This window comes from Podarcis vaucheri (genome assembly GCF_965113315.1).
Source record: "Podarcis vaucheri genome assembly, chromosome: 4".
Taxonomy (NCBI): Eukaryota; Metazoa; Chordata; class Lepidosauria; order Squamata; family Lacertidae; genus Podarcis; species Podarcis vaucheri.
Window position 1 is genome coordinate 40,296,142 of NC_138762.1, and position 17,902 is coordinate 40,314,043.

General features: G+C 40.0%; 1 protein-coding gene across 9 annotated transcripts in view; it reads left to right on the top strand.

Moving 5' to 3' along the window:
- The window catches only part of PHLDB2 (pleckstrin homology like domain family B member 2), a 77,347-nt gene extending 65,807 nt beyond the window's left edge, over positions 1–11,540 (top strand). For 6 of the 9 annotated variants that reach the window (XM_082219698.1, XM_082219701.1, XM_082219697.1 and 3 more), the window contains 9 exons: positions 402–536; positions 873–972; positions 4,286–4,321; positions 4,976–5,183; positions 5,591–5,681; positions 7,537–7,683; positions 8,682–8,901; positions 9,986–10,071; positions 11,075–11,540. In XM_082219698.1, coding sequence (XP_082075824.1) covers positions 402–536; positions 873–972; positions 4,286–4,321; positions 4,976–5,183; positions 5,591–5,681; positions 7,537–7,683; positions 8,682–8,901; positions 9,986–10,071; positions 11,075–11,215 — 1,164 coding nt within the window. In that variant the 3' untranslated portion in view covers positions 11,216–11,540. The remainder of the gene's footprint in view (positions 1–401; positions 537–872; positions 973–4,285; positions 4,322–4,975; positions 5,184–5,590; positions 5,682–7,536; positions 7,684–8,681; positions 8,902–9,985; positions 10,072–11,074) is intronic. The other 3 variants (XM_082219700.1, XM_082219703.1, XM_082219705.1) reach the window with 1 other exon arrangement.
- Positions 11,541–17,902: the final 6,362 nt, after the last annotated feature.

Consider the following 17,902-nt stretch of genomic DNA (forward strand, 5'->3'; position numbering starts at 1 on the left):
CTGCCCTCGCATGTTCTCTTGGATGCCTGAATACTATCCCAAATGATTCAAAATCTCCTTAAGTTTCATTGAAACTTGTCCAGGGAATCTCCCTTGTAATTTAATTATATTAAATCACCCTTGGAATTTTTTTTTAAGGCACTGTTAGTTTAAATATGTGGAACTGTAAAACATTTCTCTTTTTGGTTTGTGTGTGTGCTGTAATTCCTATGCACTTAAGAATTTTTAAACAGAGAAACTCTCCCCTACTGGCTTTTCCTTGTCCTGTTTTGGGCTGTGTTTTCAAACAGCATTTAGGTTTGTTTGTTTATTTATTTATTTAAGAACTGCACCTTGTTTAATGCCAACATTTACAGCCTGCAGGCTCCCATATGATCACACTGCAATTTCATATTTTTAAGCATTTCCGAAATCTGGAAGAGAGGAAGAAGCAGCATAAAGAAGGCCCATACATGAGTGATACCTTGCCACGCAAGAAGCCAGCTCCCTCCGTGTCTCCCCATTTCAGCAGTTCTACTCTTGGAAGGAGTGTTAAGGTGATTATAGATTATAGATTATAATATCTAGGTTACAGAAGTATTTCGTTCATCAAAGACAAGCAGGAATTTAATTTCTCAATTTGCTTTAATTTTTGCATCCCGTTGTGTAGTCTGTGATTCCTTTTACTTTATTCCTGTTTTACCTCTTTGTTATTTCTTACCCTTAATCTCTTTGTCTTAAGTTGAGCATCCTGGATTCTTTTGATTGTACAGCAGTGTGACTGGGTGTGCTGACTGAAATGAGCAGAAACAGTTTTCAGCTTAGGCAAAGCCACCATTGGACAGCATGGATTGCTGATATTTGTGAATGCTAATCACTATTATTTTATGCAGGGTCATCCTCCACTTGGACAAAGCAACAGCTGCGGCAGCGTACTCCCTCATTGTTTGGGAACTATGACCAAAGAGTCTGAACCAAGGAGGATGCATAAAGGTAAGGCTGTTTAAAAATTATCCTCATACACTGCAACACAATGCCGTTGAAAAGGAAATCCCATTTCACACTAATCAGTTTTTCTTTTTAATTTGATAAGTGGAAAATGCATTCATTCAGCTGCAATGCTTTTTGGAGTCTTAGATTAATTAAGTTTTCTTGATATAATTATTGATTACACACCAAAATGGGAACCACTCTGTTCTTGCATAAGTGTGTGCATAATACTCTCAACAAGTGGGCAATATCTTTCCCAGGGCAACCTTATTTGTGTCTGCTCAGAAGGAAGTCCCCTTGAATACAGTAGGACTTGGAATATGCTTAGGATTGCCCTGTGTATAGAATTATACCTTAAGACTGATTAAAAGCCAGGCGCCCTGTTTAGAAAATGGATAATCCCGTGAAACTTCATGGTTCTTGATCCTGCCTGTTATTCTGACTGGTCCTTGAGCATACCAGCCTTCCAGAGCCTGATGTTCTTACCTAAGATGTGTTTGTTCAGTCTATTGTGTGGGAGGATTTGTGCATATCCAGTCCCTGTGCACTACAATGTGCACATTATATAATGCATTTATATTGCATAATATAATGCAATTTAAAGTGACAGCTTGGACCTTAAATACCTTTTCCTTCATTACAACTGGTCCATTAGACGCCCCAAAATGCCTGTACAGTCGTACATTGGAAGTCGAACGGAATCCAAAACGTTCGAAAACTAAAGCACAGCTTCTGCTTGTAGCGTTTGGGAGCCAAAACATTTGAGAACTAAGCTGTTTGAAAACCAAGGTACGACTGTAGTAACTTCTTCTCTCTTAATGCTTAAGATAACTACTGCAGTACTTTTGTTGAGTCTTAATGAGTCTTCATTTGACATTAATTACTTACTACAGAAACTATTGGCTAAGCAAAGTTTTATAAGTTGGTGACTGATTAATATTTGAACTAACCCAGATCCCATCAGCCTCAGCTGGCACAACCAGGGGTGACAACCAGGGTAAGGGGCGATGGCAGCTGTATTCCAATAGCAACTGGAGCCACTGTTTCCCCATCCCTGAACTAAACCATTAATGGAATGGCCTATCTTAGTTGTGAATCTTCTGCACCCATTCCGATGATTGCAGCATTACTACTATGCTAATTCACATTAAAGGGACCTAAAGAGAACTACATAAAGGCAAATGGGGCCTCATAACCTTAGAAGCCTTGATTTCTGCAGCTGCCTTTTTGTCTATGGACTAAGGCAAGGCGAGTTGGGCTTTCCACATCTGCAGTAGTAATCAAGAAGTGTAATCCTAAACATGGAATTTATTCCTGGGAAATGCCTGTAGGTTTGCAACCGAAAAACCGATGCTTAAAATTATTAAAAATAATTCAGACTTTTAGATTGTGATGTGGTCTCGCAAGAGAGCTAGGTAACTTTTAAATTATTTCTTAGGGACTTACAACTGAAGCACATGTCCATTTATTTGAAATTAAGTTCAAATAGGACTGTAGCCCAGAATAAACTGTACTAAATAAAATTGTGCACCAAGACATAGATTAGCCAGCTTATCTTTGCCAAGTCTGCATTCTGTGCTTGTAGCTCTTTTTAGCCTAATTATTTTATCCTGCTTTTAAATGTCTATAGCATAACACTTTTTTATTTTTTAATTTCTTATTTAAATCAGGAAAAAGCAGAAAAGGTATGAGGAATGTTCTTTGTGTGGCTGTATGTGTTTGCTTTTGTGGTTGTCACTGAAAAAAGGGACACCATCAAGTCATTCAGAACCGGCAAACGTGGAAATTCTAAAGTTCCTTTAATTTTTTTCTGGTGGTTGCAGTGATTTTTGTAGCTCCCTTCAAGCTACATTCATGTGCAAGCAGCCTGGCTTCTACCATTTTGTCTGCCTATCTATGTGATGGGGAAATGTCTGCAATGGAGAAGTCTGCTGCATGTGTGAAGACTTGCATGATCTAGAACCCTGTGGAGTCAGGGTTCCACATCACAGAGAGAGCTTAACTGCATTTTCAGCAAGCTTCCCCATTTCAGTCAATCCCCTAACATGTGAATGGCAGGGAATGAGACAATGGAGACAGCATGGCTCCACGATCCCCATTATAAGATACAATCTCATGTTGAGAAATACCTGAAGAGGGCTTTAAAGAATGAATGTTTGAAAGTAAACTTTGCCCACTGCTGCTGCTGCCAGCTTGGATTTGCAAATGAAACTTGAAAACACAGTTAGGTTAACCACCCGATTCCTTCTGTATTGTCTAGTCTGAAATATTTATTTTCATGCAATTCCTCTGCTGCTGACAAATAAACCTGATGTTTCTTGAGAGTCAATCTGGTTCATATGTCAGCAACAGAGGATTTGCATGAAAATAAATAAGAGAATACACAGATTCTAGATATCTGTTCACACACTTGGCAGTACAGCCACGCCAACCAGTTTTAGAAAACGTGCTAATCCACAAAATTGTGTAGCATCCAGCTTTCCTGTAACACATGAGTCTTTTCTGCCCTTCTGTGCTGAAGGATGCAAAAAGATTATCTAGCATAATAAAGAAGCAGCAATGGAACAAAACATTGACAATAAAGTTGGACATCTCCATGTTTTCTGGGTTGGCAACTTCAGAAAGATGTGACAAATTATTTGTGTTTGCAGCACATAGGAGAAGTAGACTGGTCTGTATAACACTGATCCAAAATAATAAAAAGGGGGTATTTTGAAGGATTTATGTTTACTTGACTGTGTTCCTTATTAAAAAACAAAACCTTTGAAATGAATAATTGTGATTGCAACATAGATTGCATTCAAAAAAGTTATTATAATATTTAAATAACTGGCATTGCTTTTTAAAATTTATTTTTGTTTCTTTTCTGTGTACTTCTAGTAATCTTTTTTTTCCTGTTTACCTCTAAAAACCTTTAACCCAGTTTGCTTTTCTATCAGATGTAGTCTTGCATGTCTTCCTGGATTAAAGCTAAACTAAACTGAATGTTGTAGTTTTCCTCTGGATTAATAACTTCAGATTTAGTAGAGTATCTTTGGTGCTTAAGTGTCTGCAGCACTCCTAAACAGCTAAATGCTTTTGGAGGCGGAACAAACCTCCAAAATAAGTTTTCCCCCATCCCCAAAATGCCCACCCCTGACCCAGCACGTATTGTGGTGCTGCATGAATAAAAGCAGTTAGTGCTTGAGTACTTTTAAGTGCTCTCATCTGGATTTTTTAAACTCAAATTCCCCAAATGGCAAAATTATAGTAATTTCTCTTTTCTTCTTTCCTTCTCTCTCTCTCTCTCTCTCTCTCTCTCTTAAAAAAAATTAAGGAGCAATTAATCATTCCAAAAGTGCAAGTATTAAAGGTAATTTTTATCCATTGTTGCAAATTATATCCTCATAATTTTCTCCAGTGTTCTAACAATGAAAGCTTCTTGCACATTAATGCTTGCCTTTAAGTTACATGCCATACTGGTATTGGCTTTATATCATATTATGTGTGTTACAAACTATTCCAATGTGATTTATTTATTTCTTATAAAATATTTCTAGTTCACCTTTCCAGACCTGTCCAAGGCTGCTTACAACAATAAAACAAACAAAAAACACAAAAGCTAAAATTATCAGATCCCATCAGAATAAGGACCAATAAGAAATACATATGCAGCCAACCAATAAATCATTTTTCAGCCAGTAACTTACACACAGTATTCATCTGCTTGCACACCTTTATCTAGCAAACAGTGTTGCAGATATCATTAGATGTTGTCCAGAAGACCAACCCTGTAATTGAAATCTCATTTTACAAAAAGAGACAAGAATACTGATCAGAAATATGTCAAATACATAATCCAATTCGCTGCTGTTTTACTAAGAAAGATAGTAGTAATAAACATTTGCAGTGCTTCAATCCCGGTTAGAATACAGCAGTGTTCAAAATGCTTCTCTTTTAAAAAAAGTTTTTTTAAAAAATATAAAAAGTAGGAAAATTAACTCATATTTTCTGCTTCTCATTCTAGGTTATAACAACCAACATATTTGTGAAGATCAAATCCAGAAATCTCCCCAGTTCTACAGCAGAACTGCTTCTGAATCAAATGTGTATCTGAACGCCTTCCATTATCCTGATCATAATTTCAAGGACCATGCCTTTGATACTCTAAGCTTAGACAGTTCTGACAGTATGGAGACCAGCATTTCTGCCTGCTCCCCAGATAATATCTCCAGGTAAATAATTTTTTCCAGTAAATTTGACACTTTAAAAATATTGTTTTTTTAAAAAAATATGCAGTTTAAGGGCTTATCCAGCCAGCATCCTAACATTATTTCTAAAGGCACCCTTAGTGGATTGCAGAGGGTCATACAGAACAGTATTTTTCAGGCATGTACATGCATAGATAGTTTCATTGATAGAGCAGAAGTTGCACTTCTCCCTGTAGTTTTGCTACAGGTAATTTCACAGGCTTACATATATTGTTTGCACTGGGTTTGTGTCTAGTTCTCTGCACGTTAAGGTAACCAGACCATACCCAGATCTTGTATCCAAACTTATCAACAAAAAGACTGGAATTACATCTCTTAATACGAAACTGTTTTCTGAAAGTCAGACTCTCTTTTTTCCTCTCCTTTACTAGTGCCAGTACTTCAAATGTTGCAAGAATAGAAGAAATGGAAAGACTTTTGAAACAAGCTCATGCTGAAAAGACTCGATTACTTGAATCCAGGGTAATCTAACATTAGCAAACATGGTTATAGTACAAATTGACTTTGTATCCCCAGCAGGGGTTTGAAAGGGTTCGGTTTTCGCAGAATTCGTTTTGAGTTATTTCTTTGCTCCTGCTTCAGTCCCTTTTAAAATTACAATTTTATCTGCTCACCACAAAGTATTTGGTGGTTCTGCCTAAGAAATACGCAGTAAAGTACAGAGGACGCTCAGGTTGTGAACGTGATCCGTGCGGGATACATGGTCGCAACCCGCAGTGTCCACAACCTGCAGCATTGAATCTGCGCACATACAGGTTACAGTTTCGGTAGTCGCACATGCACAGAAGTGCTAAATCATGCTTTACGCATGCGCAGACGCACCAAACCCGTTCTGGTACTTCCGGGTTTCGGCGGTCTGCAACGCAAAAAATGCAACCTGAAGCGTCTGTAACCCGAGGTATGACTGTACAGAGATATCCCCTGGTTGCAATGTCCTATTTCATGCTGCAAGGACTTCTGTGCTCTAAATTCAGCGTTATCCTAGAACAGGCTTCCTCAACCTCGGCCCTCCAGATGTTTTTTGCTTGCAACTCCCATGATCCCTAGCTAGCAGGACCAGTAGTCAGGGATGATGGGAATTGTAGTCTCAAAACATCTGGAGGGCCGAGGTTGAGGAAACCTGGCCTAGAGGAACAAACAAAACAGGTATTAGGGCCAGTAATAAAGCAGGCCATTGTCTAAGATAAGCACCCCAAGAAGTCCTTGCAGCATGAAATAGGACATTGCAACCAGGGGATATCAAAATGTATTGAGCTGCCTCTGACTCAATTGCACCCTTGCTTGCTCTAAGAGGAACTGGAACTAGGATTAAAAAATAAGGGGTTAGACAAAAAAGAGATGATTGGACCCTACTGGTCCTACTTCAAGGAAATTCAAAGAAATACAGGTTCAAACTTTAGATGTGTTACCTCATCACATCTAAACATTGAATCTTTATATGAAATCCCCTGAAGTACATATGTTCATACGTACCTCCAGTTCTTTTGTAGGATTTCCGCCTATATTTGGAGTTCTGAAAATGATTAACCTTGCAGCTTAGCTTAAATAGACACCAGCTTTGTCCTTTGACTGTAGATGTGTTGTTTTCTGAGCCACTTTATACAGTCGGTTCATGTCTCTCTTTTCAGCATTGGGAACGGGGCTCAAACTGATTTTTGTGCAGGGCCTGAAACAGAAGCCTTTCATGGCTGAAATGGTTTCACTGAGTTTTTAACTAAGTACCATAATATGTAAGCTCTATGACTGAACCATGAACCCACTTTTCAATAAGGTTGACCTTGCACATGAGCAAAAGAAAAACTCTATCCTTAGCATAATGAATGTAGCCACTATGGGCAGTAGATGTTTTCATCAGCCTCTGTTTATTATAGTTGAGTGAATGAAAATATGCCACATGTTGTCATTTACAAACTTCTAGACACAGGCGTTAACTGAAATAATTAAAAAGTAAAAACCTTGACACTGAGGCAAAAATATTTACTTTTCATTCTTTGCCAAGGCCTCATCATTTATATTTATGTTTGGTTCCGGCATTATTTCATAGTCTCATTTTTACGGGCATATCTTAGACTCAGACACAAGGTGGATGGGTAGTAATAATATATATGTGTAAAGGCCATGTTTGTGTCATTAGAATAAGAGTTTAGTTACGATTTGCCATCAGGCAGTGCAATACTGTAGAACTGGCACACTGATGAATGTATTGGTAGGGAATGTGTTTGAGCTTAATGTGTATTTAATAGGGTTGGGGTTTTTTTGTTTTTGTTTTTTTACAACAACACATTTATAATACAATGTTGTACGGGGCGGCTTTTAGGAACGAGAAATGGAAGCTAAAAAAAGAGCGCTGGAAGAAGAAAAACGTCGCAGGGAACAGCTTGAAAAAAGACTGCAAGAAGAAACTAGCCAACGACAAAAACTAATTGAAAAAGAAGTTAAGATACGTGAAAAGCAAAGGTCGCAGGTAAGAAAATGCGGGCACTGGATGGGAAGACAAATATTAAAGAGATGGGAGGGAAGCCCAATTGCAAGACGCTATGGATTCTCACTTGTGAAGGGCTTTGATAAAGCAGGGGTTGTGCCAACTTTTTTTAGGCAATTGGGTTATGAGTGACTGCTGTGAGGGCCACCCACTTTGGTCGTGTCTTTCCCTCTCCCCTGGATCAGCCACCTCAAGAGCAGGAAAGAGGGTGTAAGCACACAGACTTTGAAATGATATTAAGCAAGCATAGGCAAACTCGGCCCTCCAGATGTTTTGGGACTACAACTCCCATCATTCCAGACCACTGGCCCTGTTAGCTAGGGAGTTTTAGTCCCAAAACATCTGCAGGTCCGAGTTTGCCTATGCCTGATATTAAGCCTTCAAAGTCTTCTAGAATGAGACGGATGCAGTCAACTTAATACTAGGCTGCTGGTAGTACATAGCCAGCAGAGGTCACTGTGCTACCTGTCATTCCTTTATCTCCCAGGGTAAATACTGAAGACCAAACTAGACAAAGTGACAGAGATCTGTGGTCAGATGTTTCCTTACTCTTTTGTAAAAAGCAGCCTCTCTCTCCTCCCTTCCAGTTCTCTTCAGTACTATGGCACTTAGTGGTAGGGTTTATAATTCTTTTACACTTCCACCTAAAGGTTGAGAAAGCATACATTTATCTATTTCAACTTCACATATTTACATGTGCACTTAAAATATGTGAGGGGTATGTACGCCTTCAAAATTTAATGTGTGAAGTTGATGCCTTTGTCAGATAATTAAGACTGAGATTATCTATCATGAGGGCTGTCGACATTTGGTTTCTAAGGTTGTGACTAAGCACTCTGTGTGTAAGTGTGCAATAAAAAGCGTAAGTTTCAGATTGGGTACTTTATTTCAGGTGTTGAATGCACATGAATATATTTTACATATAAGCGGAGAAAGGAAAAATATTGATTTTTATTTTTATTTTTTGCTGTTCCCATTAGTCTCGCCCTTTGACTCGTTATTTACCTGTCAGAAAGGAAGATTTTGATCTACGCAGCCACATAGAGACAGCAGGACACAATATAGAGACCTGTTACCATGTCTCACTCACAGAGAAGACCTGCCGAGGTTTTCTTATTAAGATGGGAGGAAAAATTAAAACCTGGAAGAAGCGATGGTTTGTGTTTGATAGGAACAAGAGAACATTTTCTTATTATGCAGGTAAGTTGTATGGAGCCTTCCTATGGTTTGTCTATTAAGTTATATCAGTGCTGCTACTTATTTAAGTTACTTGTTGCTTGCCTAATTTTAACCGTTTACATTTTATCTTGTAATAACTCACGGAGCTTCCTAATGCTCTGATGCTTCTAGTCACATGACTCAAATAAAGACATGCAGGTAAATCTCTTCTTAGCAAACTGAGTCATCCTATTTGTTTGGAACTTTCACCAGTGGGACTTAACTCTTGGTAAAACAGTTGTACCTCAGAATTCGAACAGAATCCGTTCCAGAAGTTTGTTCAACTTCAAAAACATTCGGAAACCAAGGATTGGCTGCAGGAAGCTCCTGCAGCCAACTGGAACCCGCGGAACCCGCCTTGGACATTTGGGTTCCAAAGAACGTTCAAAAACCAGAACACTCACTTCTGGGTTTGCGGTGTTCGGGAGTCAAAACGTTCAAGTTGCAAGGTGTTCAACTTCCGAGGTAAAACTGTAATGATTTGGGTTGCTGTCTCCACCACATATAGACTACAATCCTTGTTAGTAATTTCATTCTCTCATTGATGTTGGATCTTGCGATCCACTGTTTACATTCCATAGTGATAGGAGTGTGGGAACAGAATTCAGACACTGTATTTCCGTTCTGTCCGCTTTTGTACTTTCTCTCTTTGTTCTCTGCTTTTGGACAGAGAAGACATGTGTGAAGCTGCTGCTCACACACAGCCATGTTTGTTGTTTTGATCTGCTGTAAATAAAGAAGCTTTTGTGCTGCCAAATACCTACAATCGCTTCTTGCTGATACTCTGCTGATGCTAATAGCATATGCTTCGTTCTCCTTTACAAAGCACTCAGATAAGAAGTACTGTACCTATATTTCCCTTTCATGTACGTATATACACTCTGAATTAGTGTGCTGTAGTAAAGGTAATCTAAATGAAGAAAGAAGTAGAGGTTTTCCTGGAATAGTTAATAAATAAACTTTTTTAAAAAACCTTCTATTGTTGGTGGCAAAACATGTTGTATAGGTTGATCCTTCAATCCCTATGGTGGGGTGTTAGTTTCAACTTTTCTTTTCCTTATTGTAGACAAACATGAAACCAAGTTAAAAGGAGTAATTTATTTTCAAGCCATTGAAGAAGTCTATTATGATCACCTAAAGAATGCTAATAAGGTAAAAAAAAGTTTTCCTATAAATATATACTTATTTACTCTTTGAAAGTATCATAGTTCCTAAAGTGGGTTAGAACCTAGTTTTAGTAAAACACTTATTTGGCGCCAAGATTTTTTGATGTAAAACACCACTTTAAATTTTTCACATATGCACAGTAATACAACTGACAGAAAAAGTGAGACACATGATTTTGATGCTAAAAATCCCACTACTACTCATTATCATGTCTGTGATAAATCAAGTCAAGCGGAGTTGTCATTTCAGTAAGTATACTGTCAGTATACTGTTTCAGTGCTCCTTCAAAAATTCACAGTGTTTTTACAGTTTTTAAAGTGGCTTTTAAGGAGGAGCAGTGAAAACTTGCAGGCCGTGGCACGGAAAACTTGAAGATATGTCTAGTTCCCACTGCAAAGATCATTGCACAGATGTAAAGAACAGAATTCACAGAACTTTCATAGTTGGCCAGAAGAGAAAATTTTGACAGGTGAAGACTGTCAGGTGGGAGGAAAGCTGTGCCTGGGGAAATTCCCTTGCCTACAACAGTTAAAATTCAAAAATCCTGCACTCCTGTCCTACTGTCATCTGTGGAAGGCAGAGAATCAGAATCGGTAACACTCACCAACTTAGTAAATTTATATACAAACACGTCTTTTCAGCCCCTTTGCACATCTTCTATAACCTATAGCTTCCCAGTTTGACCAGACCAGGTAAATGCGGCTATTAAATGAGTGGCTAAGCTGTGGGTATCCATATTTTTTTATTCCGGCTTCCATCAGCATGGCCAGTGGTTAGGGATGATGGCAGTTGTACTCCCTGGACTAATGGAAAACCTACTGGTCTGTATCCTAGCTTGCACGAAAGGTCTCTGCGGATGGCCATGGGCTCGTTCATATTTCAGCTTACTAAGTTAAGATATGAACTTCTAATGCATGTAAACTTACTTTGCAGCACACAGGTTGTATTATGCAATTGACTTTATGTATTCTTTTTTCTTTCCTTCCAGAGTCCTAATCCGTTGCTTACTTTCAGCGTTAAGACACATGACAGAATATATTACATGGTGGCCCCCACACCAGAAGCTATGCGGATATGGATGGATGTAATAGTTACAGGGGCAGAAGGCTATACCCACTTCATGTTATAGTAAAATGGGGCAAAGTTTCTTTGGCAGGGCATAATGCAATAAACAGCCTCACATTTGGGGAAGGTGGGGAGAAGCCATATTTTATCATGTTGGACAAGTCACACACAAAAACAAGAAGCCACAGGTCAGAAACGGAACACATGCTGTGTACGGGAACATTAATTCTTAGATTTGTTAATCACTGACATAGCAGAAGAAAAGAAAAGCTGCTTAAAAGATTGTAGTGCTCCAAAATGGATAATCAGATCACCATAAGCCTGGCACAGAGATTCTATGGCAATTTCCTGCAAAATTTCCTAATAAAAAGAAACTTCATAGCATAAAAGTGTTAATATACTCATCAGTATTTCACTATTAAGAAATGAAAGGGAAAGGTATGATGTCTGTATTTAATGTACAGAAATTCTGTATAATTTTAATTTCCTTATAGGTTTTATAACAAATTTTTAAAACTACAGTGTGCGATGTTTTTGTCTTAGTTTACTGCAGAACCAAAGATTCACACTGTATAATGAGATTTAGCTTTCATGTGATGAAAAAGCATTAAAACACTTCATAAATATTATTGGGGCATTTCAAAATATTACCATTAGCTTGTTCTTTTGAAAATACTGTACATGAATTGAGTAACTTCCAAACATCACTCATTTCACTAAAAGGGCAGTATCAGCTGAAAATTTGTATGTAGAGAGGTTCATGTCCTGCGTTTCTTCAGTATCAATGACTTAAATTATTTAAGTTCTTGCAACATTACGACATTCTGCCTGCTAAAACTGAAGAAAGAATTTTGTGGGTAAAGAATATTGATAGAGTTAAGAACTGCAGCTAAAAAGCCAAAACTTTAAAATTATGTGCTGGTAGTTTTAGCATCCCCTAAAGGCAGAAATTTTCCCCAAATGCAAGATTTTGTAGTATATAGCTACAGAGAAATCTTTGTTCTGAATATCCGGGACCTCACATAGGGGATATATGATCAGCCCACAGATGGGTTAGGGAATGCCCTGTATTCGCATTGGAAAAGTTCACAGATTTCAACCCTTTCGCATAAAGACTGTGACAGATTTCAGCGTAACTGAATACCCTCCGAGGGTCGGTTGACAGAAACAAGAAGCTGGGGCAATTTTCTTGGGCACACTTGAGACCAGTCATCAACCAGACTCCTTCAGTCTGACCAGAATTTTATATGTGCTGGTGGTGAAGAAGGGTAGGAGTATTTCTATTGCATTTCACCAGGACCAGCAGCTATGTTTCAGTGCCTGAATAGAAGCCATGTAAACTTACTCTGCATGATAAACAACGCAGCTGCTGCTAGATCCACTGCCCATTTGTCTTACTGCTACGCTCCCAATCCAACCCTCCAGGGTGCCATCACAGCCTTATGTCATCAGTTACCACTTGCATTTGTACTCACACTTTTATTTGACCTGCATTTTGATTGTATTGTGTACATATTAATTCTCCCAGGTCCAAGGGCTTTTCTCGCCATTCTGCCGTTTCCCTTGCAAAAATCGGATTTTGCCCGCTGAATCGGACCTTACCAGATGCATGAAAAAGCTGAAGAGATATTTTACTCACCAAGCTTCTGATTCAGTGTTTAAGATTGGATTTTCCCAAGGCACAGCCATGAAACAATAAAAGCTCTTGGGCCTGGATGAATCCATCGGTATATAGTTTGATCAAAATACGGGACAAGTGAAAGAGTGAATTAGCCCCAAGACAAGTATTTTATTTTGTGAACTGCTCTGAGATCTGCGGACAGTATACACATACTTGAAACTTTCTTACAAACTAAATATACAAGAAATGTAAAAAATATAATACATTCCCCCTTAGCCCAAATACAGTGAATACAGTATTTTCTGTGCCCTGTGATCTCTAAGCAACTGATACGGGAGATTGTAGATCAGTAGTAGAAAAGATGTTTTGAGTGCCAAAAGCCCCAGTTTCAATCCATGTCCTCTCCAATTAAAAAGGTTCGGGCAGGTGATGTAAAAAGGCTTCTACCTGAGGCCCTAAGGAGATGCTGTCAGTCAAAATGACAGACAATACTGGACTAGGTTGTCAAATGGTCTTAATTTTCTATAAGACAGCTTCCTATGATGATATGGCAAAGGTGTTTTAGACCCAGTGGATCAGTTAAAGTTCCAATAGTCTGAAGGTGGCTGCATTCGCCCCAGAAAGTCTGAAGTGTTTGTGTAATTGAAGGGATTACTGTATCTCTCTCATAAAAATTATATATTCCTTGAAGATCTTTTCCATTAAAAGAAAACACATTTTAATCCTTGAATATTGTGTTCAGATGAATGATTGAATTTTTAAGTTCAAGTCTGTGTTTGATATTCTCTTTTAATAATCTGAATTTGTAAGTGCCATATGCTTTTTAATGTAGGAAATGAAAATCATTGTTTCTGTTCAAGAAAAATATAGATAATAAATCACACTCGCAAAAGTGGTTTAAGTTTAAATATATCCTGCATGAAAAGAGCTGTTTGTTTGTTTGTTTTTGTTTAAAAAAAATCACACAATATGGTATGGCCAATAATGTGGTTACGATAGTTCACAAATGCCGCAGTCCTGAAAAATTACGTCCAAGTGTGCTTGCAGCAGGGTTACAGAACCTTTCTCAACATGAGGGCCCTACTCCATTGCTCCCCAGCCTACTGGGGACCACATGACAATGGTGGGTGGGGCAGAGGCAAAGTGGGCGGAGCACTGAATGAGACTGAAGGTTTTTCAGTAGGCTACATTACAGCCCTGCAGGAGGTTTCTACAGAAGCAGCCTACACAGCTCACCATCCAGGCAAACAAGAGGCATTAACAGAGGCAAAAACACTCCAGGAGGGTGTGGCACAGGGCTGTGAGAGGTGTGGCCTGTGGAGGGGGCGTGGCCTGCATAGTCCCGCCCAAGGGCTTCCTGGCCTGAGTTCCCCAGCTCTGACTTGCAGCCTGACAAGCATGGTTTAAGGCTACATTTGCTTAAGTTTGATTAAAGTTTCAATCTACTGTGATGTAAGTGATTTTTCAGGAATGCAGTATAAATGATATTCATTGTGAATAGAAAGAAAGGATCTCTTATCACAAAGCATAATTAAAATCCTCTTAAAAAAAGAAGACTGGATAAACAGCTTAGATGGTTTTAAAAAAATAAAAATGAAGAAGTATAGAAATTCCCATAAATGAAAACAAATGATGTTTGCAATGTTTGAGGATAAATTCCAGAAATGAGTGGCATTGGGTTATATAATTTTTGTCATGTATTTTGATTTTACTTCTATATCGTTTTACAGGTTTTCTAATCTTTTTGTATCTTCCATGTTGTAATAACATTCAAATAAATGTTTGAAAATACCTGATCTTTTATTTTCAAATAATATGTCTAGTTTCTTACAGCAGGAAGCTTTAATCAATGTGCAGCCCTGAAGGTCTTTAACTCAGTGCTAGGACTTCTGTTTGCATGCACCAAGCATCATGAGCTCCCTAGCCCATAGCAGACTAGCAAAATTTGCTGCAGGATACGTAACTTTTCTGGGCATGTTTACAAGGCTGATCACACCCTATATCATGGGTAGGCAAACTAAGGCCCAGGGGCCAGATCCGCCCCAATTGCCTTCTAAATCCAGCCCACGGACGGTCCTGGAATCAGCATGTTTTTACATGAATAGAATGTGTCCTTTTATTTAAAATGCACCTCTGGATTATTTGTGGGGCATAGGAATTGGTTCATTTTTTCTTTTCTTTTCAAAATATAGTCTGCCCCCCCCCCAAGGTCTGAGGGACAGTGGTCCGGCCCCCTGCTGAAAAAGTTTGCTGACCTCTGCCCTATATGCTCATGCTGCTCAGCTCATGCAATCCTAACCACATTTGCTACAAGAGCAGGGAACATGGGGCTGTATTCCCTTTGGGGTACACCTTCCGGGGAGCTGAAGTTGTGTGGGACCAGAAGCAAAACTTGGTGGAGTAATAAATACACATTTTATGTTTCTACAGAAGGCTAGTTTCTACACATCTCACACTATCTTTCATCCATTAACAGAGTTCAAGGACACACATTGTGACCAGCAAAAAAACAAAAATTGAAGGACAGGGCCAGCCAGAGCGTGTGGGTAAAGAGAACCTGTAACTTCAGGACTAGACAGGAGAGCTGTATTAAACTCCCAGGTTCCCCACTCCTGTTCTAGGGTAGAATCAGGCTGAAAACCTTGAATCTATTTTAAATCCCCATTCATTTACTGTGGGTATGGGAACATGGGATGACTAAGACTGTTCAAGACACAAATCAGTTTCTTCAAACACCTAATTCAGTGGTTTTCAAGCTGGGGTGCCTTGAAGGATAGTCAGAGATGCCTTGAGCAACACTGGCCTCTGTCCCTCTTTCCTTCTCTCCTTCCGATGCCCTCTCGTCTCTGCCTCCCAAAAGCTTGCATGGCTTTTTGTTGCAGCAGCCCCAGCTACAAGCTCCCCAGCTGAATGGTGCCTCTGGGGCTGGCCTTGGGATGCTGGTTGCTGGGAGCAGAGGCGACCTCGGAGTAAGCAAGCAAGCAGACGACGGGGCCAACCAGCTAATCCACCAGCCCTTGCTGTTGGGATACCAGGCAGGCAGGTGCTGCACTGGCCTTGTGCTTGCTGTGTGCAAGACCTGCCTGGGAGCTGAGTGCCTGGTGCTGAAAGGGAGCCTTTCCGCCATGCAGGCCCAGCAGCACCCATTGCTGCCACTGCAGCCTCCCAAGGTAAGGTGCTAGCTTCACATTCACCTCTGGCCACTCTCTGTTGGGCCACTAAGGCTGGGGGCATCCTCTTCCCAGGCCCTTGTGGGGCAGGAGGTACCTCTCTTTGGTGAGTGTGTGGGGGGGGAGATAAGTCAGAGACCAGGGGCAGCGGCTGCCCAAAGGACTCTCAAGGAGAGGAGGCTGAGAGAACACTCCACAAGGGAGGCTGTTCAAAAAGGTTGAGGGGCTGCCAGTTCTGCAGGCAAGAGGTGACATAACTGGGGTCCTGAGGCCCACAGGGGTGCCACAGAAAAAAATTAGTTGGTCAAGGGACCCGTGGACTCAAAAAGGTTGAAAACCTCTGACCTAATTGTATGGGGCAAACATAAACCAATGTGATGATCATTTGAAAGATTGTATCTAAAGATAGATTTTTCTGTGGGCTTTCCAATAATAACACTAAGCAGCTAAGTGTTTATGATATAGGATATATCTTTATTGTCATTGTCCCATGCAGGACAATGAAATTGAAAAACTACATAAAACTACATAAAACTACCACAAAACTACATAAAAACTACATAAAACATTCAAAACCCCCTAAAAACTCTAAAACCCTATTTAAAAATACACTATACTATAGAAACCCCTTATGCTGTGTTTAGAAGCAGAATTGCATTTGCATATAAACTGTTTCTCAGGCGGCTAGTCCTGGCCTGTATAACCTTATACCTTCTTCCAGAAGGCAGAAGCTGAAAGAGATCATTTCCGGGGTGCGTACTGTCATGTGCTATCTCTGCCGCCTTCTTATGGCACCTGGCAGCATAGATTTGATCTAAGGTGGGAAGAGTGCACCCAATTATTCTTTCTGCAGTCTTTACAACCCTGGATAGCATTGTTTTTTCCCTGGCCGTGCAGCTCCCAAACCACACACTCAGACCATAAGTTAGTACACTCTCCACAGTGCAATGGTAAAATGCCATCAAGAGGTCCTTTGAGAGATTGTTTTTCCGGAGGATTCTCAGAAAATATAACCTCTGCTGTGCTCTCTTCACCAGGTCTTTGCTGTTCTCTCCCCAGGTTAGGTCGTCTCTCAACTCCATTCCCATTTTGTACTCATTAAAATCAATTCCAACACATCTTTTAAAGCTGCGTCCTTCACAATACTGAACTTTCTTATTTTAAAGCTATGTTGTTTCCTTAATAAATTCAAATTTAATACTGAATTCACTCATATGCTTGGCAGCATAAGGGGTGGAGCAGCATCCAGGCAGGACTGGGGTCTCTCTCTGGCAGCAGTCAAGCCTTTCTTCCAAAACCCGTATATTACACCAGACCCCCAGTCCCAAACCTGAGCTAGTCTCCTACATCTTGCAGCTTCTAAGGCTAAGGATTAGTTGGATGTCTGGACACGAATGTGGGGGAACTGCGTCCTAACTGGGGAGAGGCTGTGTAGTTCACAGAGAAGCTCACAGGTTCAACCCCCAGCACCGCCACATAGGGCTGGGAATTTTCCTTGCCTAAATCCCTGAAGAGCCTCTCTGAGTCAGTGCAGACCAACTATACTGCTCTGGGGAAAAGATTACTTTTCCCTCCCTAACCCCAAAGCAACTGTCCATAGAATAGGGAAATGAGTTAAAAATAATTAAACCACCCTCGGGGCATGCATAAGATTCCCCATAGGGAGGTGAGACTGGGAGGGGAAAGCAAAAATAGATGTATAAAGAAATAAATAAGTTTACACCAGCTTCGTAATAGGCCGGTTATTGTGTTATTATTTGGGACAATCTAATACACCGTAACTAGTGTCACCGGGGTTTGACGGCGAGGAAGCAGCAACGGGCAGTTTCCATAGAACTGGTTTTCAAAAGGGTCCCCCAAAGATCATCCAGCCCAACCCCAAACTTCCCTCCCATTCCCTCTCAAGTGTTCATTTTTACCCCGCCCGTAAGGTTCTCACTGCGAGCAGCCATGAAGACGG